Consider the following 25016-nt stretch of genomic DNA (forward strand, 5'->3'; position numbering starts at 1 on the left):
AAAATCATCATGGCATAGGGCCGTCATATCTATTCATATTGATGAGTCAGACGTCATCCTTCATTTGATTATTAATTCAATTGTTTATTTTATATGCACATGTTTCATTAATTCATATATATTGTATAATTTTATTTCAGGCCTGTCGTCTGCTTCAAGACATGATAGAAATACCACTAGAAGGTTTCTTGCTCACACCTGTTCAAAAAATCTGTAAATATCATCTTCAATTAGCGGAACTTCTTAAATACACACCTTTAGATCATCCTGATCACACCAATGTAAAGGGGGCGTTGGAAGCCATGAAGAAAATTGCAACATTGATCAATGAACGTAAACGAAAGATGGAGAGCATTGAAAAAATAGCAACCTGGCAGATGTCTGTGGATACGTGGGAGGTAAATAATATAATAGAAATTATCGACTTACATAACCTTATATATAAATAAGGTAGCCATACACCTGTAGGGAAGCTGCAGGCGAGATAATCTAGCTTACTGAGAATAATAAATACATTCCTGAAACAGTGATGGGATTTTGCCCGTATATTCCGGACTTGTCCGAATCTTTTTTCCAAACGCCCAAAATTGTCCGACCGGGAATATGCCCAATCGGACATCAAGACATGGTGAATAATATTCAAAATTCCGAAATTAATATAGTTTACTGAGTGTATAACTACCACTCAACCCGATTATCGTCGATAATACGCTGGGTTTATTAGGTAATTATGTGATCAACGTATTTATCGTGTTATACCGTCTATAGTATAAACCTACCTTGATTTAACTACTTAATCTGCCTTGATTGACTGACTTAATCCTTCGTCGGACAATTCATCAATCTAATCTTAAACAGACGTCATTGCTTTCTCATTTGTCGGGCATCTTAATCGCATTGATGTTAGCCGACATCATCTATAATTAACTAATCATAGATGTCACATATCGTAAGAGTAAATAACACCCTAAATCAATGGACAGTCATTTTGTCTACGATATCTTTTACGTCTTTTAAGAATCCATATAGAAATTCTCATCCACAGTGGCACTTTCCCTTGATCTCGAGCGTGGCACGAATATTGCTTAACATATTATTAGGCAGTGCTTACTATGAAGCCGTGTGATATGAGTCACGTAGGCTATTAGTCTCTATTATCCAGAAAAATATTCTACGAATATGTTGAAGACTAGGAGTTTCTGGGTGACCGAGACTAGTACGCACCCAGCAAAATAACAAAAAGGGGAGGGGCTACCAATAGCTATATGAGCAGAAATTCTAACGTATTTGTAGGCGGGAATTAAGAAGCATGTCAATCATTCTGCTGTGTTGCCTATCATGCCTGTCACTCTGTCGTGACTATGAAAGAGTGTTATTCGCTGAAGTTAGCTATGCCTGTTTATAAGTGATTTAACTATTTCGGAAGTTCTGCATTCATTTTCTGCCGTATAAACGAAGACACGTAATTCTAAAGGAATATTATGGTTGTGAATTTGATGCCAAAGCAGGATTGGCAAGCTTTCATTCAACATATTACGAAAATGCTTAATTTTGTAGGACATTTACTGACATAAATTTGAATGCCGTACGGGAATTAAGTGTGAAAAATAGCGAGGTCACAAATTTTATTACGTACGGGATTTGAATATTTTGTTGATATGTGGTTTTTAATTGTGGTATGAATTGAATACTGTACGGGAATTAAATATGAAAAATAGCGAGGTTCACCTATTTTTATTACGTACAGGATTTGAATATTTTGACATGTGACTTTTGTGGTACGAATTTGTCTGCTTAAATAACGATAAGAGTTATGCCCCTTTATTTTCGGTAAAATGTCCGACAAGAAAAATTTTGAAATCCCATCACTGTCCTGAAATCTATTGAATTTCTTTTCAATCCGTTTTACAGGTGAGTTGGACAGCCAAGTAGTCTTTAACATGTGTGCTGTAGATCACAGGGCCTGTTATTTATACAAGTCATGCGTTTGATCCCAGGGCCCATTTCCTGGAAAATTCTTAACCACATTCTTGTGCTTAGATTTTAAGTAGACTTTGCATTTAAAGATACATTCTTGCATACAAACTTTGTGATTTGATGATATATTTGGACTAAAAACATATTCAAAGTAACCAATCTATCAAAAATTTGCTTTAATTCCCTCTCAAAACTTTGTATTCGCCGGGGATACCTATAGCTGTAAGTAAGCTGTTGTTAGACGCAATGTCTGTCAACTTAGCTTCATTGTCAGAGGGTCCATTTTTCAGAATGTATTTATCATTACTTACTGTACATTTAACATACATTGAGGCCTAAGTAAATTCTTAATTATTTCTGTCAACTTCTTTTTCCGTCGTCTTTTGTACTTTGACACCCCTCTACTGCCTAACCATTTGATCAAGAAATAACAACCGCTCCTTCACTTAAGCTGACACACAATAAGCTGGCAGATAACAGTCGAGTTGCCAGTTATTGATACCCTGACAATTCTGCTCAGTGCTTGCCCCATGGGCGTTTTTCGGGTAATCCGTTTTTCTAGTAAGATTGGGTGTCTATATATTTTCCATATATACCAAATTGACATATTTTTATTGGAAATAACCACCTGATAAATACTTTTCTGGGAAAGTATCTTTAAGTAAACTTATCTTACTTTGTGTTCCCAGAAAATTCTTAAGAACATACTTGTGCTTAGATTTTAAGTAGACTTCAGTGTAAGCACAAGCATGTTATTATGTGTTCCAAGAAAAAACTTAAGCACAACTTCGTTCTTAAACATTATCAATCTAAGCATAAGTTCCAAGCAAGGTATACAGCTTGCTTACCTACCTTAAGCCTGTTTATGCTTTCAAACAAGATGGCTGACCGTAGAGTTATTCGACGGCATTTCCTACATCTTTTGATACCATAGAGACAGAGAAAATCCTTTAGAAACATATTCTCGAGAAGAATGCCATAGAAAATTTCGATTCAACCCTGAAACCATTTTATTTATTTATTTACCAATTAGTAAACAACACAAACACATGGGCTACTTTAAGATCAGACGCTCTCACCATTATTCAAGGACAATATTGGTGCCAGTCATTATCACATATGTGATAGACTGGTTAAACACGTTCCAAATATTCTTTTATAACAGAGATCATTGCTACGATAGATGCGTAATCACAATCGGAAGTGACGAACGCAAAAGGAAAACACAAGTTATCCCTCTATATAACTGACTGAAGTGACGGGTGATAACAGATACATGGGCGAATTTCTGCTCACTGATAATTCCTTCGAAGACCAAAAGTTGTTGTATAAGACTGTGAAAGGATATCTGACAATTCATAAAAAAATTGACTGTCACTATATAAGAGAACATGAAAGAAAAATAGAAAAGTCCGTGCATTTCCATGTTTTTATAAGTATAGAATGAATAAACAGACGTGAATGTACGGACTGTTTCTATTTTTCTCGTGTTCTCTTATCTAATGACATTCAATTACTTTTTTGAATTGTCAGATATACTCTTACAGTCTCATATAACAAATTTTGGTCTTCAAAGGAATTATTAGTGAGCAGAAATTCGCCCATGTATCGGTTATCACTCGTCACTTCAGTCAGTTATATAGAGGGATTACTCGTGTTTTCCTTTTGCGTTCGTCACTTCCGATTGTTGAAGCATTCATTATGCATCTATCGTAGCAATTATCTCTGTGATAAAATAATATTTGGAACGTGTTTAACCAGTTCTATTACATATGTGATAATGACTGGCACCAATATTGTCCTTTCAGTCTGTTTGCATGTGCTTGCATTTTTATACGCCCACATTTTCATGTGGACGTATTATGCCGTCGCCCCTGTCCGTCCGGACGTCCGTCCGTCCATCTACAATTGTTTGTAGACTCTCTACAGGTCACAATTCTTATCCGATTTCGACGAAACTTGAAATATAGGTTTATCCCCAAAAGATCTCGGCTGCTTTCGATATTGGCATGTATCGGATCGAAACTTCATGGATTATGGCCCCTGTTTCTACGAAAAATCACGTTTTTAGCTTGTGGACCCTATAGAGGTCATAATTTTTATCCGATTTAAAAAAACGTATTATTATATCACCGTTACACCCTAAGGACGACTGAGTTTGAATATCATGAAAATCGGCCCAAAATTGACAGACAAAATGGTCGCCGTTCATTCTCAAATAGCGTAAAAATATGGTATATCAAGGTTGTGGGCCCTATAGAGGTAACAATTTTTATCCGATTTTGTTGAAACTTGAAATATAAGTTTATAACCCAAAGATCTCGGTTCCTTTCAATATTTGCCCACCCATATCGCACCGTAACTTCCTGAATTATGGCCCCTGATTGTACGAAAAATCATGTTTTTAGCTTGTGGACCCATTAGAGGTCATAATTTTTATCCGATTTAAAAAACCGTATTATTATATTACCGTTCCACCCTAAGGACAGTTGAGTTTGAATTTTGTGAAAATCACCCAAAAATTGACAGACAAAATGGCCGCCGTTCGTTCTCAAATAGCGTAAAAATGTGGTATATCAAGGTTGTGGACCCTATAGAGGTCACAATTTTTATCCGATTTTGTTGAAACTTGAAATGTAAGTTTATAACACAAAGATCTCAGTTCCTTTCGATATATGCGCATATCGAATTGTAATTTCCTGAATTATGGCCCTTGATTGTAGGAAAAATCACTTTCTTGTTAGCTTGTTCTCTATCCATCTCTCGAAAATGTGGGCGTATCCTGCCTGGCAGCCGCTGTTTTTTTCAGCTTGTGGCACATTTTATATGTGTTTAGGGGTCAAATGCATCTAAATCTACCATTTGCTGGGAATCAGACCACCAATTTATGACGTAATTCACATACCAAAATTATTTTTATGACGTTACAGAGTATCATAGTCTCAGTTTACCAGTCACAATGTGCTTAGACTCATACATTTGTACTTGACTTGTGCTTACGTAGGTACGGTCGTGAGAATTTTCTAGAGACAGTATTTTATCAAGTTTCTTACGTAAGAAAAAGTGAAGCACGACTTTGTGCTTACTTTAAGAATTTTCTAGGAACCAGGCCCCGGTTTGTGTGTGATAAGGAATATGGTTGCCTGCTAACCTCATGTATTTTTACCAGGTACTCTATGATCTGGGAAGTTCACATAGCCAACAATATGTTATATTTCATGCACTGAAAACATTTTAAAACTGTTTTTGGATTTTTTTCCACAGGGACCTGATTTATTGGACATTAGCTCTGAGTTAATTTATTCTGGTGAACTTCACAAAATCAATTCTAGTGGCTGGTCTCAAGAACGTTATTTCTTTCTATTTGATCATCAAGTTGTTTACTGTAAAAAGGTTTGTATAACTTTATTGTCCCCCTCCTATCGAAGAAAGCAGGAGAGTATTAAAATGGGTTCGTCTGTCTGCCTGCCTGTCTGTCTGTCTGATTGATTGATGCTTTGGGACACGATAACTTTAGTTCTAATCAGGGTTCTTAATCCATTTTGAAATGAATCGGCCAGAATTGGGTCAAATGAGCTCCCGGTAGGAAATGGGTTAATTATAAGCTTCCATTCCCTTTAATATAACGAGACTTCCACAAAACTAATTCTTGGTAATTTGTTATGGAGAATGTCGTTTCTTGATATATACTATTCAAAAAAAGTAGGGGATATTTGATTTTTAAGTGTTATTAAAGTCACCTAATGAAACTGACGAAGAAACAAATGACAAAATGAAATGAAGTTCACATTCATCGATTTATTCCAAATGATCGTTAGACTAAGTAAGGCACAGACTGACCATTATAAGGGTAAAATGATACCCGGGGTCAAACAGCAAAGTTACCACAGCATCACAACCAAGTCAGTAACGGGTAAATCCTCCTCTGTTTGCCAAACAAGCATTGATCCGACGTGGCATACTCCTAATGAGACGTCTAAGGTCATTTTGGTCCAGATTGTCCCATTCCTGTTGCAACGCAGCAGCAAGTTCTTGGCCATTGGCAGGACGTTGTTGACGTTGACGTAACCTCTGTCCAAGCATGTCCCAGACATGCTCAATGGGGGAGAGGTCGGGACTCAGTGCTGGCCAAGGTAATGTGGTGATGTTCGGTTGTTGGAGGTAACATGTAACGATCCTGGCCCTGTGACATCTTGCGTTGTCATCCTGGAAGATGAAACGGCGGCCATGACATCGTGCGAACGGCACAACATGGACTGCCAAGATGTTGTCCCGGTAGTACTGGCCTGTAACACGCCCTGCAACAACATGTAAAGCCGTTCTTCCAGCAACAGTGATGCCTCCCCACACCATAACAGAACCACCCCCAAATCGATTATGTCTGATGACGTTAACGTCTTGGAAGCGCTCGTTTTGACGACGCCACACCCTCCTACGTCCGTCCAAAAAATCAACAGTGAACCTTGACTTATCTGAAAACATCACATTGCTCCAGCGTCGATTATCCCAGTGTTTACGATCCCTACACCAACGACGTCTTGCCTGAATGTGATGATCTCTCAAACAAGGGATCACGCGAGGACGTCGGGCGCGATGGTGACCCCTATGCAGTCGATTCCGAATCATCTGGCCACTCACTCTCACACCAGTTTCTGTTTGAAGACGAGTGCTGATCTGATTTGCTGTGATGACACGATTTCTCAAGGCCAAGGAATGGATAAATCGATCCTGGGCTTGAGTTGTCGCCCTTGGTCGACCTGAGCGTGGTCTGTCCTGTACAGATTGTGTATCACGGTATCTGGACCATAGCCTGCTTATGACAGACTGAGAAACATTCATCGTCCGCGCCACAACCGCCTGTGTTGTGACGATCTGTAGCATGCCAAGGGCACGTAACCTTTCATTTTGTGTAAGCCGACGCATATCAAAATTTGTTTTCTGGTCACTAAAACAATTAAACTGATGTTTCCACCCTGGAATTCAATGCCACAATGACTGTAACATTCAAAGTCAGAGTCGTGCAAATCTTGGGTTGGACCCCCATGATGATCCCAAGCATCACCTGCATTCCATGCGGTAGCTATTGGTGCGTTTGGGCGTCACATGTAACTGGAAATGTTTCTTCTGTTAGGTTCTATAGTGACTTTTTTCGTAGTCATTTGCATATTTTAGTATTATGCCCCCAAAATCAAATATCCCCTACTTTTTTTGAATAGTATACATGTATGTGATTACCACAAAAATATCGGCAATTGGGTACACCTTTTGAAAATTTTCCATATTTAATTCACGTACAAGCTTTCAAGTTCACGTCAGTAATACTGAATAAATTACTATCTTCGTTTATTCGATGAAACGTTCGTGTTTCATTAGTCGATGATCATAAATATTACCATTTTTCTACTATTCCCAGTATCAGAAAATGCTGCAGCTAAAATAAACTGATACGGCACCATGGCATTTCTTCATAACACAATTTGTAGTTTTTTGTCTATCACGTAACTAGTCACGTAAACTTGCAAAAGTTTTTATTCATTCGTCAATGATAGACAAATGGCACAATTGCCACGTGACAACCATAATTGAAATTGCTTTAAAATAAAATTCTGTACAATTATGATATAGCCTTCAATAAAAACGACAATATTTTTAAAATTAAGCCTTTGTCAGAATGTGTATATAATAAACAAAATCATAACAGTTTATTGACCTAATCCCAAGCGATATGTCACGTGTCATTTGAATTTCTCTGTGTATTTGGTGTTCTATCAGGGGATTATACTCAATGAAGATATAAATTTACCGAACAACTGGTCAGTGAATCTATCAATGTATTATCCAGTTATTATTTTAATATCTACCTGTACCTGGTATTCATACAGAGCGTGGAAGATGCTCGATTGACAAACCATGCCGAGATCGTCTTCTTTCGCAACATGGGCTATTTTTACAAAAGCAGCTTACTGAACCTGTTATGAATAGGCTACTCAGATTATGAACCACGTGGCCGATTTTTCACTAAAATATGGCTGTTGTTGTAGCCCACAAGCAAGTTGATTGACTTCTTAATTAACATGTAATAATTAACCCGATGTAATTTAGCCGATAGTAATAATAATAAGAAGAATAACAGTCTATTTATATTGCGCAAATATCCATGCATGAGCATGCTCAAAGCACAGTCCAAAAATGATCACAATTGTCATAAAGTGAATGCTTTCTTAAACAAAAAGGTTTTAAGTCTGGATCTAAACACAGCAATATCTGGAGAGTTCTTTATTTCCAGTGGCAGATCATTCCACTCTGTTAGGGCTGAGTAGGAAAAAGTCCTTTGACCAAAACGGGCTGTTTTAGGCTTAGGCACTACAAGGAGTTTCTTATCTACTGATCTTAAGGTCCTTACAGGAGTATAGGATTGTAAGAGATCACTCAGGTATTTTGGGGCAGTACCATTTAAACATCGAAATGTATAACAGAGAATTTTAAATTAGATTCTGTAACTAACAGAAAGAAAATGAAGTTCTTTGAGAATTGGTGTTATGTGACTGTAACGAGGAGCAAGAGATATTATTCTAGCTGCTGTGTTCTGGATCTTTTGGAGTCGCCAAACAAGAGAAGTAGGAGCACCAGCCAGTAAACTATTGTTGTAATTTATTCTGGAAAGAATCAACGAGGACACCAGTATCTTAGTAGAATCAGCATTAAGATATTTCCTGATACACCCAATGTTCCGTAGAATGAGATAGCACACTTTAGATATATGGTTGATGTGGTTTTCCATATTGAGATTGCTATCAAATATCACTCCAAGATTTCTTATACTATTTGAAATTGGAATAGAGAGGTTGCCAACATGGACATTGGTTGTACCGCAAAGATCACGTCTAGATTCAGGACCAAGAAGTAATGCTTCAGTTTTAGTTTAAGAAACACCATTTAGTTTTGACATCGGTCATCTAGTTTATGACCATTTAGTTTAGATTCGATATTGGTCATCCAGTTTATGACCATTTAGTTTCATAAACTAGACAACCGATGTCAAACTAAACGGTAGCACAAACTGGGCGTTTTTTGATGAATCTTGATGGTATTTAACACTTTCTGCATGGTAATCTATTAACTGAATATGTGTATTAGATTATAGATGGTAAGCTCAGTTTCTTTCCTTTTTTCATCAAATCTGAATGATACCCGGTCCCTAGTGATACCAGTACGTATATCATTGGACACACAAAGAAGAGCAGATTCTGTTGAATGGAATGGCCGATAAGCAGACTGATATGGCTCGAAAAGATTATGTAGTGACAGATGTTCTGAAAGACAAAGACAAACTGCACGTTCTATAACTTTGGAAATAAATGGAAGGTTTGATACTGGGCGGTAGTTTTTTAATTCCTCAGAATTAAGACCTGGTTTCTTCAGCAAGGGTTTAACAAGAGCTGTTTTGAATATTGTTGGCATTAGGTCGAGATGATCAAAAATCAGTGTTGTTGGGACAGGATCAAGCTTACAGGTTGTTGGTTTTGCCCTTTTTAGAATAGGCAATGCCTCAGTAAGAGTTTCAAACTCAAATAAGGGGGGAGGGAGTACTTGATGATACAAACTCAATGTCGTCAAATTGTCTTTGGATGCTATGTATCTTCTCTGTAAAGTGATTTGAGAAAGCCTCTTTTATTTCTTGATATCCATCAAGATCAGGAAAAAGTATGTCTCTGTCTGTCTTACCCATAAGTTGAAACATTAATTTATAGAGAGCATTGGAGTCTTTCAATGATTCACCTATCTTGGTATTCATGTAGCTCTGTTTAGCTGTTCTGATTTCCTTGACAACAAGGGTTCGAGCGTCTGCATATGCTTGATGATGAACCTCCAGAGAGGATTTTCCCCATCTTCGTTCAGCTTGACACCTTTCAGATTTAAGCAATCGCCCATCATCAGTATACACCCATGGCGAATCAGGTCTGAACGGAATCTTCTTGGTTATTGTTGGAGCATACTTATCGAGAAAGTGGTCCGAGATTTGTAGATCTGACACAGTGACATCTTCCACAGTACTGTCAGCAACATTTTAAACCACCCAATCCAGAATATGACCTTTCATGTGGGTTGGAGAACTAACATGTTGAATAAGATTGTTTGTGAGTAATTGAGTCTGTAACTTGGCTGTGTCAGGGTTATTTTGAACATCAAAATGAAAATTGAAATCACCAAGTATAATTGGTCTGGCTTTTGAAGAAAGAACATATTCAAGTAAATTGGAAAATTCATCATGAAACATTGCCTTCTTCAATTGATTTTTCTTTGATATTGGAGGCCGATATACGACAAATATTCTTGTTGCAGTTTGTGCACATGTCAGTAAACATTCTAAATATTCAAATGATTTAACTTCTTTGAGTTTTGGAGAATAGAATTTCAGTGAAAGATGTTCTCGATAAATTACGGCTATGCCATCGCCTCTAGACACACGGGGTTTATGTTCAAATTTGTAACCATTCGGTGTCATTGTAGCAATTTTTGATTCATCACCTTGTGGTTTGAGCCAGGTTTCAGTCAAGACAAGCCAAATGACAGGGTTATGAGAGCATTTTCGGCTCAGGGTAAGCAAAACGATAAGCAATTTCGTTGGTCCAGACTTTGGAGCTCGACAACTTTGATTCTAATTGAGTAATAGTGGTGAAACTTTGTGTATAGTTTTATGACATCAATCCCCTAACAAGGTTTGATGCTGAGCATTTTCTGCTTAGGCAAAGTAGAGTCTTCAATCTGATTGGTCGAGACTTTGGAACACAATAACTCTCATTAATGGAAACAGGAAAAGGGTACGGCAACACTCCCTTAGAGAGTATTTAAAGCTGGACAGGCTGATACATCTGCGTGGAGACTGGATCAAAAGATGATACCGGCGGGGCGGAGTAGTAAAATAAAATTAAAGAATCCCCGCTCAACAGAATACACAACAGACTTGTAGAAGTAGAAGATTGTTTAATGGGTCGACGTTTCGGGTGCAATACCCGTTATTAAGATTAAATTATGATGATCCTGTGACGCCTTATATACAATAATGGTGATGACGTCACAGGATTTTTAAATTTATTTATGTACAGTATAAAGATTGTTAAAAAAAGAAAGAAAGGATCGTTAAATTTAATTGAAGTATAAGATTACATGTATGTACAAATTTGATTAAATTGCTAAAAAAGGATTAGAAAAAATTGTTTAAAATGATAAAAAAGAAGAGTTAATTACTAAGAATGTTTAAAGATTGATGATAATTATGGAGCGATTTAAAGTGAATAGTAGATAATGGTCTCCAGGATGGCTGATGCGGTGGTTGTTTCATCTTCTTCTGTATTGATGGGATAAGTTGATACGTATAGTCTCGGTCATCCGGAACCTCCTAGTCTTCAAACGTGCAGAGGAGGAATAAAAGACTAGAATACGTAAGGAGTTTGCTACGATTGGATTGAAGGTTGCGTGGTTAGCGAGTATAGAGTTAAAAAGAGTAATTACGTAGCTTGGTGGTTCAATTATTTTGGATCGTGAAATCAGTGATAATGATGAGTGGTGGATAGTATTCAGGTTAAATAGAAGGGTTGTTGGTCACCTCTATGAAATATAGTTTCTGTGGTTAGAGGGCCACGGGAGAAGGATATACTAAGTAAAGATAAGGTAGTTGAGGCTTAACGGCAAGGTTGTACGAAAAACAGTTTATCTAGAATCTAGCGTATAAAATGAATGCTGTAGAATTAGGGTGTCGATTAGGTTTAAGTAGATATTCCTCATTCTGGTACGTATTGGTGATATTTATTCTTCTTAGGGAGGAAAATAGATTTTCTAAATAAAATCCAAGTGTGTGTTGATTTATCTTCCTTCCAATAATTGGCGAGGATTCTAGTTACTACTTTTCAGAATTCTTGATGTGAGGGAAAAGTCGGAGTAAATTTATTCTGGCTTAATCCTTTAGGTGATAAGCGATGCATAGATCTAGAAAGTAGATGTGTTGTTGGCATATAAAGAGACCAGTGCGAATCTTGTGGTAAGTTTAAAATACGGGATAGCGTTTACTGGAAGACGCTTGTTGTTGAAGTGCAGAGATAAATATATCTGGTTCATCAGCAGTTTTTCTCTTTTTGTTGAGGTTGTCCATTGGCAATTCTAATTAAGAGGAAGATTCGCACTGGTCTCTTTATATGCCAACAACACATCTACTTTCTAGATCTATGCATCGCTTATCACCTAAACTTATCCCATCAATACAGAAGAAGATGAAACAACCACCGCATCAGCCATCCTGGAGACCATTATCTACTATTCACTTTAAATCGCTCCATAATTATCATCAATCTTTAAACATTCTTAGTAATTAACTCTTCTTTTTTATCATTTTAAACAATTTTTTCTAATCCTTTTTTAGCAATTTAATCAAATTTGTACATACATGTAATCTTATACTTCAATTAAATTTAACGATCCTTTCTTTCTTTTTTTAACAATCTTTATACTGTACATAAATAAATTTAAAAATCCTGTGACGTCATCACCATTATTGTATATAAGGCGTCACAGGATCATCATAATTTAATCTTGGTAAAGGGTATTGCACCCGAAACGTCGACCCATTAAAGAATCTTCTACTTCTACAAGTCTGTTGTGTATTCTGTTGAGCGGGGATTCTTTAATTTTATTTTAACTCTCATTAATGTTCAAAATTGGTGTAGGTGTCTATTAGGTGAATGCTTTGATGTAATAGTTCATTCATGCGCATTTTCCACTAAGGCTAAGCAGAGATGATCAATTTGATTGGTTGAGACTTTGGAACATAAAAAATTCTGCTTTTAATTGAGGTATACATGTAGATTTTCATTAGGCGAATGTCTTGACTGAGTTCAATGATTAATATTCCCAATATAGCTAAGCAGAGCTGAGCAATTTCTTAGGACAAGATAACTTTGATTCTAACTGATGGAAAGTGATGAAACTTAGTGTACAGTTTCACTCCCTACCAGGTACTTCAAAATCTGAGTTTGATAGTGAACATTTTATGCTTAGACTAAGCATAGATAATCAGTTTAATTACTCGATACTTTTGATAAAGATAAATATGCAATTAATTAATATGTGTCATCTGTTTTTTGGGGGGCTGGTAAGGGGTGAGAATCTACAATCTCAGATTTCCTGGATTTCAAATGTTTTCAAGTGCATGTGGACCCGAGAGCACACATGTTTCATGAAACAATGGCTTTAGGATTTAAAATTAATGTTATTTTCATATTCCATGTTTGAATGATATTTATTTATTTGATATCTGTCTTCATTAGCCCTGGGGGGTTGGATGGCTGAATGGTTAGCGTGTGTGCGCTGTATCATAAAGTCTGTCATTGAGTCGACTGGCGTGGTTTCGAATCCCCGGTTGTACGTGGCAAGGAGTAGGGTCGCCTGTCCAACCATGTGGGTTTTCTCCGGGGCCTCCGGTTTCCTCCCACTGCTAAAGACCCCTACGCGCAGGCGAATTATGTAAATAAAATTAAACCATGTGTTAGTCCCGAAATGACCTAGTTTGTGTCGAGTGGACGTTAAACCCCATTTCTCTCTCTCTCTCATTAGCCCTACTGGTGTAGAACAGTAGGATGTTAAACCTCATTTCATTATATTTTATATATTAGTGATCTGTATGTATATATTTCACAGGACATATTGAAGAAGAATAGTTTCTGTTATAAAGGTAGAATTAATTTAGATCAATGTGAAGTAATACCACAGGAAGATGGAAAAGGTCAGTTTAAATTGTTTTTATACGCCCACTATGAAATGAAAAAAATAATTTTGTCCAATTCTGCTGAACATTATATGGTGGCGAGGGGGGTATTGTACCGGTCATGGAGCGATGATGATCATGTTGTATGTGGCCGGTGGCTTTAACGGGCGCCATCCCATCACCAGAGTCTGGAATGGGCTGGTATAATAGACTTTCTGGGCCGGGTGTGCTGGGTGTGGGCCATTGCAGGATTCCGAATTTCATCAGGAAATTTCATCGGATTCACCTGACACTGTCGTGGTAGCTATATTTTGCGTCCAAGATCAAGTTTTATTTTTATTTTTATTTCCGCCCGCCGCTTCTGACAAAAATGTCGTGGGTAACGCAATTCTCATAATTAAGTTTGTGTGGCCTTATACTCGAATATTCATTATCTGAACTAATGCTATGTTCGATTAATCAATGTGTAGTGTGTCAAAAGTTCATGTTCGGAGTCATGGTAAAATAATTTACCTGGGACAACAAATCCAAAAATCAAAAAGCAGCTTTCATGAATATCTCATTCGTCACTCTGTCCAATGTGTCTCGTGGCCTTCCATCACAGAAGGAATCAGCTTGCGCTCCCGGCAACAAAAATGAGACATTTTTCAATGAAAATATTCCTACTTATTCAATATTCCTAACTGGTAAATCAAATGGTCAAAATATTCCTACTAATTCAATATTCCTAACTGGTTAATCAAATGGTCAAAATTTTCTCAACTAGTCCCATTTTTATACACCCACATTTAAATGTGGTCATATATTGTCGTCGCCCCCGTCAGTCCCTCCGTCGGTCCGTCGTCCACAATTGCTTGTGGACGCTCTAGAGGCTAAAGTTAAAATCCGATTGACTTTAAATTTATACACAGTGTTTAAGGTCATGAGACGAAGAAGCCTATTGATTTTCAGCGATTTCCAATAATTACTGCCAGAGTTATGGCCCTTGATCACTTTAAAAAATCTTGTGGATGCTCTAGAGGCCAAAATTAATATCCGATTGACTTTAAATTCATACACAGTGTTTAATATCATTGATTTAATCTATTGATTTTTAGCAATTTCCGATAATTACTGCCAGAGTTATGGCCCTTGATCACTTTGCAAAATCTTGTGACGCTCTAAAGGCTAAAGTTATCATCTGATTGACTTCAGATTGATACACAGAGTTTAAGATCTTGAGACGAACAAGTATATTGAATTTCAATGAATTTTTATGACTTGGAACAGCTAAATCCATGATATCAAAAGTTTTGTATACAAAACGTTAGCATGGGGCAGAACTTTATAAAAACCAAACAAATTCTGATGGTTTTCTGAGTTGTTGCTCTTAATCAGATTTTAGTGTATTATAAATGTTTCATTACCGAAAAAAGTAAAAATATGTGACAACTCTTGTTGACTGCCCGGACGATTAAGCTGCTGTGGGCGTATTTTTTGTTGCCTGTCAACCTATCTTTTAACCAGTTAAATTCTCTTGACTCTTGACGATACAATGATAATACGTTAATTAATAATATGACGATATAATAATTTCACAGGTTGATGGTTGTAAATTACTTGCAGGTCGGGGATTTTACCTAAATTAATCGATTTATGAGATATATTATTTGACAAAGGTTATAATCAGATATGCCACCAAATCGCATATTTGGGGTTCATTTTTCAAAATTTTCTTGGGGGAGAGCTAGCTCCCGGGACCCCCCGTCCGTGGTCAGTAAAAGGGGCCGGTCCGACACAGGAGCCCGGGCCGGTTCCCAGTCCCAATCCGCCCCTGATGGCCATAGTTATCATCAGATTGATTTTATATTTATACACCGTGTTTACGCCTATATATAATCGTTTCGATTGACCTTGGCTTGATACACAGAGTTTAAGGTCTTGAAACAAACAAGTATATTGATTTTGAATGGTTTTAGATATTAAATGTTTTGTATACTAAACATTAGCATGGGCCAAACAAATTCTAATGATTTTCTGATAATTACTTAATGAGTTGTTACTCTAAAATCCGATTTTAGTGTATTATAAATGTTTCATTACCGACAAAAGTAAAAATATGTGACCTATTTTTATATGACTAGTGGATTACTACAGTACATGAAATCTCAATTTGTTTTTTTTACGTCCACATTGAAATGTGGTCGTATATTGTCATCGCCCCTGGACGATTTAGCTGCTGTGGGCATATGTTTCGTTGCCTGGCAACCTATCTTTTGAAATATTTACCGAGTTGTAAAGATTTAAAACCTGACTTAAATGCATACATTTATCTCCCTTTTTAGATACTCAATATAATGTAACTGTACGGCATGCATGGAAACTTCACGATACTGGAAGAGACAAGTGGTACCTTCTAGTAGCCAAATCAGATCATGTTAAACAACGCTGGTTGAAGGCTTTTGAAGACGAACGACAAAGGGTGAAAGATGACCAAGAAAATAGTATGTTAAAATTTTAGGATTTTTGTTTTTCAGGAATAAAAAGATTTATGTTCTGACACAGCTTGGTGTTTTCTGGCAGTGCTCCTGAATATGGCTGCTCTGACAAAGTGATCCTATACATGGCTGCTCTGTCGGAGGGCTGCTCAATATGGCTGGCAATATCATCTTCCATGATGTGATTTTTCACATGTGGCAAGGCTACTTGTTGTTGGTCAAGTTTGCCGAATTTGTTAATTCAACTGAGTTTTATACACCCACATTAGACCTGTACATGCCCCCTGACTTTTATGTGAAATATGTACAAAGTTTGTGAACCCTCCAGAGCATACAATTTGTGTCAGATTTAGATGAAACTTAACATATATGTTAAAGATCAAAAGATCTCAGATGGAATTAACTTTGGTGTGCATCGGACCTTCTGTTCCAACATATGGTGACTTATTCCAGACAGGCTAAATCATATCACACAAAATATTTATATGCATAAATAAAAACAATATCACAGTAAATCCAATTTAAAAATAAAAACAATCTGTTATGTATATAAACATTTAAAATAGAAATATTAAATTTATATATATACAAATTAAAATTTATAATAAAATCCTGTCTCTTTTTTAAAAATTTAGCATTTCACAAAAATACCCAAGTTGGGCAAACAAGTAATGAAGTTACTGGCAACGGTAATAGCGTGATCTTGCATGCTTGAGGTGATTGCACTCAATCAAAATGTGTTTAACTGTCAAAGGAACATGACAGTGAACACATTCTGGTTGAGGCTCTCGCTTCAAGATGAAAATGTGAATTAAAAAGGTATGACCTATGCGAGAGTGACACAAAACAACTTTGACCCTCCTGTTTGACCTATAGGAGGCTTAATGTGGTTTGTGCCTGCAAGATCCCAAGACCTTTGCCAGCAGCCATAAATAAAATTATTGATACAGTATTCAAAATCTATGTATGGCGTTAAAAAGTTTTTTGATAAGGGAAGATCTAAATCTGCTTGATTATTCCATTTGATATCCAAAGAATCAGTAAAGATGAGATATGTCAATATTAATAATGACTGAATGACTATTGTATTATTAGGGTTTCACACTGCGTAGCTTGTGTGAAACACTATTGTTTTTGTTAAAATTATTATTCTTATTATTATTATTATTCTTCTTTTGTTTTGAGTAGATCTCAGCAACTGATTGTCGGATCGTTACGATTTCTTCGGTTTTATCGGAAAAGTGGGTGTGACTTAGAGGATAAAGCTATTTTGAACGTTCTGCGACAATGCGAAATGTCCGAAATCACCGAAGCTATCGTTTTTAGAAATATTGCAGTAATTTTAACAATAATCATTGGATTTTAACTTTCGATGCATTTTGGCATAGCCGGAGACGGGGCACATAGCTACGCTACTTTTGATTTTTGATTTTCGGCAAATCTTCGCAGATATTAGGCGCTAAATTTAGAAAATTTAAATTTTTACAAAAAACTTTTTTATTTATGAATATTTTTTAATCGTGTTTTACACAAATATAACGAGTCCTCTGACTTGGGCAAAAATGTGAAAAATTTTTGTCTCGGTAATTTTCCTTGGCCCCCATTGGCTAATTCAGTTTTTCAGTCCTAGATTAATTATTTATTGTTCGATTTGTATAAAACAAAGTTCATATGCCCCGTTGTCTCAATTGTCATTTTTTTTGTTACCAATAGTGTTATCTGTCGGCACCGGAAGTGGCGTAAATTGACAAAAAACTACAATTTTGACAGTTAGGTACCATTTTTCGAAAGCAAATATTATTTTTTTCAAATCTGGTATAACTGAAATTGTGCGCCCTTTAAAGGCGCACAAAATGTTGGGACCATTTTTTTTAATTTCGATTCCGTTTTCGGGCTATTTCGATTAAAAGGTGAAAAAAGGTGTAAAATTAAGCTATTTACAACCCATCCAGCGTTTTCATATTTTAAAATATTACTTCGTAACTTTCATAAACTCGTAGCAATAATCTATACGGAGAGAATATATGTGAAAATTAATTTGTAATATGCGCAGTTGCCGAGAAATGGGCAATTTTGCATGAGTCACTTTTTACGCTAGTTTGCCTGTAAAAGAGTCAATTATTATTCGATTTTCATAAAAGTGACACCATTTGATGTGTAATGTCAATTTTAACTAGGTCAAACCAATTTAACATTTTCAATATCACCGGAAATGACGTAATTTGGGCAAAAATTGTATTTATAGCCTTCGAAACCAGTAATTTATTCAAATGAGTCATATTTGTTATTTGTTTAAAATTTTGATATTTGATTCAAATCAACTAATACAATGAACCCTTACGATCATATAGATATCACAAAATGGTTTCTAACTTGTTCAGTTGCGGAGAAATAGGCAATTTTCAACAGGTCACTTTTTAAGGTTTTTTTGTCAATAAAAGTGTCAATTATTATTCGATTTTCATGAAATTTTCACTGTGTGATACATAATGCCATTTACGATATCATACAAGTAATTTAAGATTTTCATTATCACCGGAAGTAACGTCATTTTGGCAAAAACTGTATTTTTAGCCTTCAAAACAGATATTTTATTCAAATGAATCAGATTTGTAATGTTTTTAAAATTATGATATTTGATTCCAATCAACAAATAGAATGAACTCATTCGATCATACAGATACCTCAAAATGGTTTCTAACTTGTACGGTTGCAGAGAAATAGGCGATTTTCTACAAGTCATTTTTCAAGGTTTTTGGTCTATAAAGGTGGCAATTATTATAGGATTTACATAAAATTTTCAACATGTGATGATGCTATTTCTGATTTCATAAACCAATTTAACATTTTCATTATCACCGGAAGTAATGTAATTTTGACAGGATCACTGACATGTAGCAAATGAATTGATTGCTGGATTTGGTTGTTTCTGCGTCCATTTTATTTCATGTGTGCAATGCTTATGTGGAAACCTGTTTAACGGTTTCATTGGTACCGGAAGTGACATAAGTTCAAGGGTAACGTGGCACCGGTGAAACCCGTCATTACTGCTTCGCAGTTCTAGTTTATTGTTTATTATTTCAGATTTTAACATACCTGCTCATATACGAGAGAAAGCCATCCACAATGTTAAACAAAAAACAAACTTACAGGGATCAAAAGGTAGGCATAAAATGATCCTTACAAGAATTGTTTTCGTTCATATATAAATCTTTTGATTTTTATACTCCCAAATTTTCATTTCTTCATGCAGGTGCAAATCAAGAAATATAGGCATGACTCAAGACTTACAAATGTGTACATCCGCTGTGAACTATAATAACAAACATTTAGGATTAAATTATCTATCCTGAGTGTTTATAAAACAAAAAATAAATTCAACAAATTACATGTGTTGGATTTAGAAAAAATATATTCTGCTATGAAATTAAAATTGACATCTTTTTTCAGGATTTTTATTGTGGTTGTCACGGCGATAAAAGTTTTAAGGTACTTTGTGTGTTGTTATGGCAACCCTGAACCTTACATAAAGTGTATTGAATTCCTTATTTGATGCTTTTTTAATACAATTTAGATTTGTTTGTTTTTTCTTTTGTTTATTTTTACCAACTGATCCTAATTTTTGTCCCCCACCTTTCGAAGAAAGCAGGGGACTATTAAAATGGGTTCGTCTGTCTGTCCATCCGTCCGTCGCACTTTTTGGGACACAATAACTCTCCTTCTAATTGACCTGGAATGTTCAAACTTGGTGTCGGTGTTTATTAGGTCAATGCCTTGATGGAGTTGAGCAATTTGATTGGTTGATGCTTTGGGACACGATAACTTTAGTTCTAATTAAGTGAGAGTGAAGAAACTTGGTGTATAGTTTCATTACATCAATACCTTGACTAAGATCGATAATGAGCATTTTCTGCTCAGGGTAAGCAGAGCGATAAGCAATTTGATTGGCCGAGACTTTGGAACACAATAACTCTCCTTCTAATTGAGCTAGAATATTTAAACTTGGTGTAGGTGTTTATGAGGTCAATGCCTTGATAGAGTGTGAAGATGAGCATTTTCTGCTTATGGTAAGTAGAGATAAGCAATTTGATTGGTTGATGCTTTGGGACATAAGTTTAGTTCTAATTAAGTGAGAGTGATGAAACTTGGTGCATAGTTTCATTACATCAATACCTTGACTAAGTTCAATGATGAGAATTGTCTTAGGCTAAGGAGCAATAAGCATTTTGATTGGTCAAGACTTTGGAACATAACAACTCTGCTTCTAATTGAGGTAGAATGTTTACCGGTAAACTTGATGTAGATGTTCGTCTTGACTGAGTTCAATGATTAACATATCGAGCTAAAGCTAAGCAGAGATAAGCAATTTCCTTTGTCGATGCTTTGGGACAAGATAACTTTGATTTTATCTGATAGAGAGTGATGAAACTTAGTGTATAGTTGATAATCAGTTTGATTGTTTGATACTTTTGAAAAAAATAGATGTGCGTTTAATTAATATTTGTCATCTATTTATTTGGGGATTTCGGCGGGGGACATCAGACTCACTGTTGGCTTTTTCTTTTTACATCAGAATTTTTAGTACTGCTTTCTAATTTACTCCCCTTTTTATACACCCACATTGAAATGTGGTCGTATATTGCTGTCAACCTCGTCTGTCCGTCTGCTTGTGGACGCTCTAGAGGCTAAAGTTAATTAATATCCGATTGACTTTACATTTATATGCAGACATAGAACCCCATTGATTTTCAACAATTTCCGATAATTAATTGTGGACGCTCTAGAAACCAAAGTTCATATCCGCTAGAATTTAGATTTATACGGGAGCAGGACAATTGCTGGTGAGGACATCTGCCGACAATATTATTTGTTTTTTATACGCTTGAACGCGTATATTGTGAACGCTTGAACACCAAAAGTTATCATCCAATTGTTTTCAAATTGATATAATGTTGTTTAAATTATTGAGATGAAGAAGCCTATTTAATTTCAATAATTTCCGTTTATTACGTCTAGAATTATGGCCCTTGTTTCACTTTGTTAAACCTTGTGAACGCTCTAATGCCAAAGGTTAACATCTGATCTTTGTGACATTTATATGCAATATTTAAGTTAGTGAAACGAAGAAGCCTATTGATTTTCAGCAATTTCCGTTTATTACGTCTAGAGTTATGGTCCTTGTTTCATTTTATTGAACCTTGTGAACGCTCTAACACCAAAAGTTATCACCCGATCTTTGTGAAATGAATATGCATGATTTAAATTAGTGAAATGAAGAAGTCTATTGAATTTCAGCAATTTCCATCAATTACTTCTTGAGTTATGGCCCTTGTTTCACTTTGTTGCACCATAGGAACGCTCAAACGCTCTGCCGATCTGTATGAAATTTACATGTGTCATTTAAATTAGTCAGAGAAGAATCCTATTGAATTTCAGCAATTTCCGGTTATTACTTCTAGAGTTATGGCCCTTGTTTCACTTTGGGATTGCTCTAACCTCTAAAGTTAACTGCCGATCTGTATGAAATTTATATGTGCCATTTAAGTTAGTAAAAAGAATCCTATTGAATTTCAGCAATTTCCGTTTATTATGTCTAGAATTATGGCTCTTTTCACTTTATTGAACCTTGTGAACGTTCCAACGCCAAAAGTTATCATTGGATCTTTGTGAAATTTATATGCATTATTTAAATTAGTGAAACCATGAAGCCTATTGAATTTCAGTTATCACCTAAATTAGTGGAAACGAAAAAGCCTATTGAATTTCAGCAATTTACAATAATTACTTCTAGAGTTATGGCCCTTGTTTCACTTTGTTAAACCATGTTAATGCTCGATTGATGAAAGTTATCATCCGACATGTATGTATGTATGTAATTTCTAGAGTTATGGCGATTTGTGAACCTTGTGAACGTTTGAATGACAAAGGTGATCATGTGATCTGTATGAAATTTATATGCATTATTTAAATTAATAAAACATAAAAGCCTGTCAAATTTCAACAATTTCTGTAGATTACTTCCTGAGTTGAGACCCTTGTTTCAGTTTGTAGAACCATGTAAACCCTCAAAGTACAAAATTTATAATCTGATCTGTATGGAACTGTCTTATAAAGGCCCCCAATCACCTACAAAGGAATAAATATGCGACAACCCTTGTCGACTGCTCGGACGATTTACCTGCTGTGGGCGTATGTTTATTTGCCTGGCAACCTATCTTCTGTATTTATGTTCTTTTTGTTAAAAATAACCAATACTTAATACTTAATTTAATATTCTTTTTTATCATACCGCACTAATTATTGACTTTCCAGACGACTTGGCTGCTGTGGCGTATGTTTCGTAGCCTGGCAACCTATTTTTCTTTTAATGAATGTGTCTAATCTTTGACCCTTTAAAAGTCATAACTTCATGTTATATTTAATGATCACTTTCCCCATCTTCCAAGTATATGAATTAGCTACAAGGAGAAAGAAAACATGAAATTGAGATACATCCTTGTATTTAAACCATTGTGGCAATGATTTTGCAGAAGAGTGGGGGGGGATATAAGAACTTCGGGAAATTTTCTGAAATATGAAATTTAAGAGGGTTTTATCCCCAGGCATGATATAAATAATAACAGTTACTTATTGCATAAAATTTATACAAATATTGTTGTAAAATAACAATAGAAAGTACTGACATGATGTAGACAGACAGTCATAATGGAATGTTTCATTTATTAGATTAGAATTTAAATGTAATTAAGTTATTTTAATTAATAGTTTGTGCAAGCATTGGTTTCTTCAAATTGTCATACCCTTTTTGATGTACATCTTATTAAAGACATCTTCATAAGTTTCAAGCAGTTAAATTAATTTAACAGTACCCTAGAATTTGTTAAAAATGTTAGGAGTTGAGAAATGTTTAATAATACATTGTTGTTGTGTAAAGTTTAACAAGTTTCTAATGACTGATGCCAGCTTCTCACCAACCAAAAGAAATATCAGGTCAATAAATTGTATGTATGTTTAAATGTTGTATCATAAGGTGTGTATATTTCTATGCCAGATGGAGATGGGTTAATTATTTTCAGACACCATCAAGGAAGTGAGTTATTATTGTCCTCTTTACTGTGTGTACATGTAGGAAACATGTTTTATGTTGGTGAATGGTTGTTATAGGCAATCGGTTTAGTAATAATTGTTCCTCAAGTTACCGATCTCAAGCAGGACATATTTGTAAGAGGTGTTTAAAAATTAAACTATGAGGTTAAATAAAGGTAAACTAAGTAGGCCTACCAAACACAGCTATTTGACATCATTGTCTCTGCATTTCCATTTTCAAATGACATGTGTGAAGCATAAATTTTAGGTAAAGAAAGTAGCAGAACACTCAAGAGTAAAACAGTTTAACATTGTGTACAAGACCCTTGTCAATCAACTAGATTTAAAAATGTGGGGGGAAAATGTGGAGTGTTGTAATATTTATATTTCACACTTCCCATTCCATATACATGTATATTATATATGTCTCAGTCATCATTGGTAATTTCACTTTTGGTCATGATAAACAGAACCAGATTAATAATTAAACAATAAAAATATAAAAGATACCATTCCCCTTCTAGGATAAAAAAATAAACTTGCACTGAGATATCGATTACAAACAACAGTCTGTGCTGGATTCAACTTAAAATACTGTTTCATCGATTAATCAAAAAAACTTTGGTATGATTTTACATAGTAAAGTTTTTTGTTAGTCTGGCAGGTCCAGTCAAGCAGTGATGTTACAGTTTGTATTTTAGTTAGTTCAAATTATTGGGCTTAGTTGGTGACCAATTATATTTGTATTTATGTTGTCCTTTCTTTGTTTACTTCTATTTATGATGGTTTGTAACTTCGGATTGTAACTTCCTGAATTATGGCCTCTGATTGTACACAAAATCGCGTTTTTAGCTTGTGGTCCCTCTAGAGGTTATTATTCGATTTAAAAAAAAACCTTTGAATATATCACCATTACTCCGTAATGTTTGTTGAGTTCGAATTTCGTGAAAATCAGGCCAAAACTGATGGACAAAATGGCCGCCCCTTGTATGCAAATAGTGTAAACATCTGGTAAATCAAGGTTGTGGACCCTCTAGAGGTCACAATTTTAATCTGATCTCGATGAATCTTGAAATACATGTTTATAACCCAAAGATATTGGTTCCTTTCGATATTCGCGCATATCAGATTATAACTTCCTGAATTATGGCCCTTGATTGAACAAAAAGTCACGTTTTTAGCTTGTGAGAATATATCACCATGACACACTAACGTCTTCGTTCCTTTTGATAATCGCGGATACCAGAACTTAACTTCCTGGATTATGGCCCCTGATTGTTCGAAAAATCGCATTTTCAGCTTGCGGATTCTCTAAAGGTCACAATTTTTTTCCGATTTTAAAAACCGTTTAAATACATCACTATTCCACCATAATGAAGGTTGAATTCGTATTTCGGGAAAATCGAAATGAAACTGCCCAACAAAATGGCCGCACTTTGTACGCAAATTGTTTAGAAGTGTGTAATACGAAGGTTGTGGACCTTCTTGAGGTCACAAGTTTGATCCGATTTTGATGAAACTTAAAATATATCTTTATATCCCAAAGATCTCTGTCCCTTTTGATATTTGCACATTTCAGGCCATAACTTTCTGGATTATTTCCCTTGATTGTACAAAAAATCACGTTTGTTTTTAGCTTGTTCTCTACCCATCTCTTGTAAAATGTGGGCGTATCCTGCCTGGCAGCCGCTGGTTCCATTCCAAGTAAGGATGAAAGA

At 35.7% G+C, this 25016-nt stretch overlaps 1 protein-coding gene across 10 annotated transcripts in view; it reads left to right on the top strand.

The window, feature by feature from the left end:
• The window catches only part of LOC126830100 (rho guanine nucleotide exchange factor 9), a 313984-nt gene that overhangs the window by 283767 nt on the left and 5201 nt on the right, over nucleotides 1–25016 (top strand). For 8 of the 10 annotated variants that reach the window (XM_050560380.2, XM_050560383.2, XM_050560390.2 and 5 more), the window contains 5 exons: nucleotides 141–398; nucleotides 5242–5370; nucleotides 13669–13753; nucleotides 16060–16218; nucleotides 19297–19374. In XM_050560380.2, the coding sequence (XP_050416337.2) occupies nucleotides 141–398; nucleotides 5242–5370; nucleotides 13669–13753; nucleotides 16060–16218; nucleotides 19297–19374 (709 nt within the window). Of the gene's footprint in view, nucleotides 1–140; nucleotides 399–5241; nucleotides 5371–13668; nucleotides 13754–16059; nucleotides 16219–19296; nucleotides 19375–19662; nucleotides 19703–25016 lie in introns of those variants that run through there. The other 2 variants (XM_056102552.1, XM_050560388.2) reach the window with 2 other exon arrangements.

This window comes from Patella vulgata, chromosome 1 (assembly GCF_932274485.2).
Source record: "Patella vulgata chromosome 1, xgPatVulg1.2, whole genome shotgun sequence".
NCBI lineage: Eukaryota > Metazoa > Mollusca > Gastropoda > Patellidae > Patella > Patella vulgata.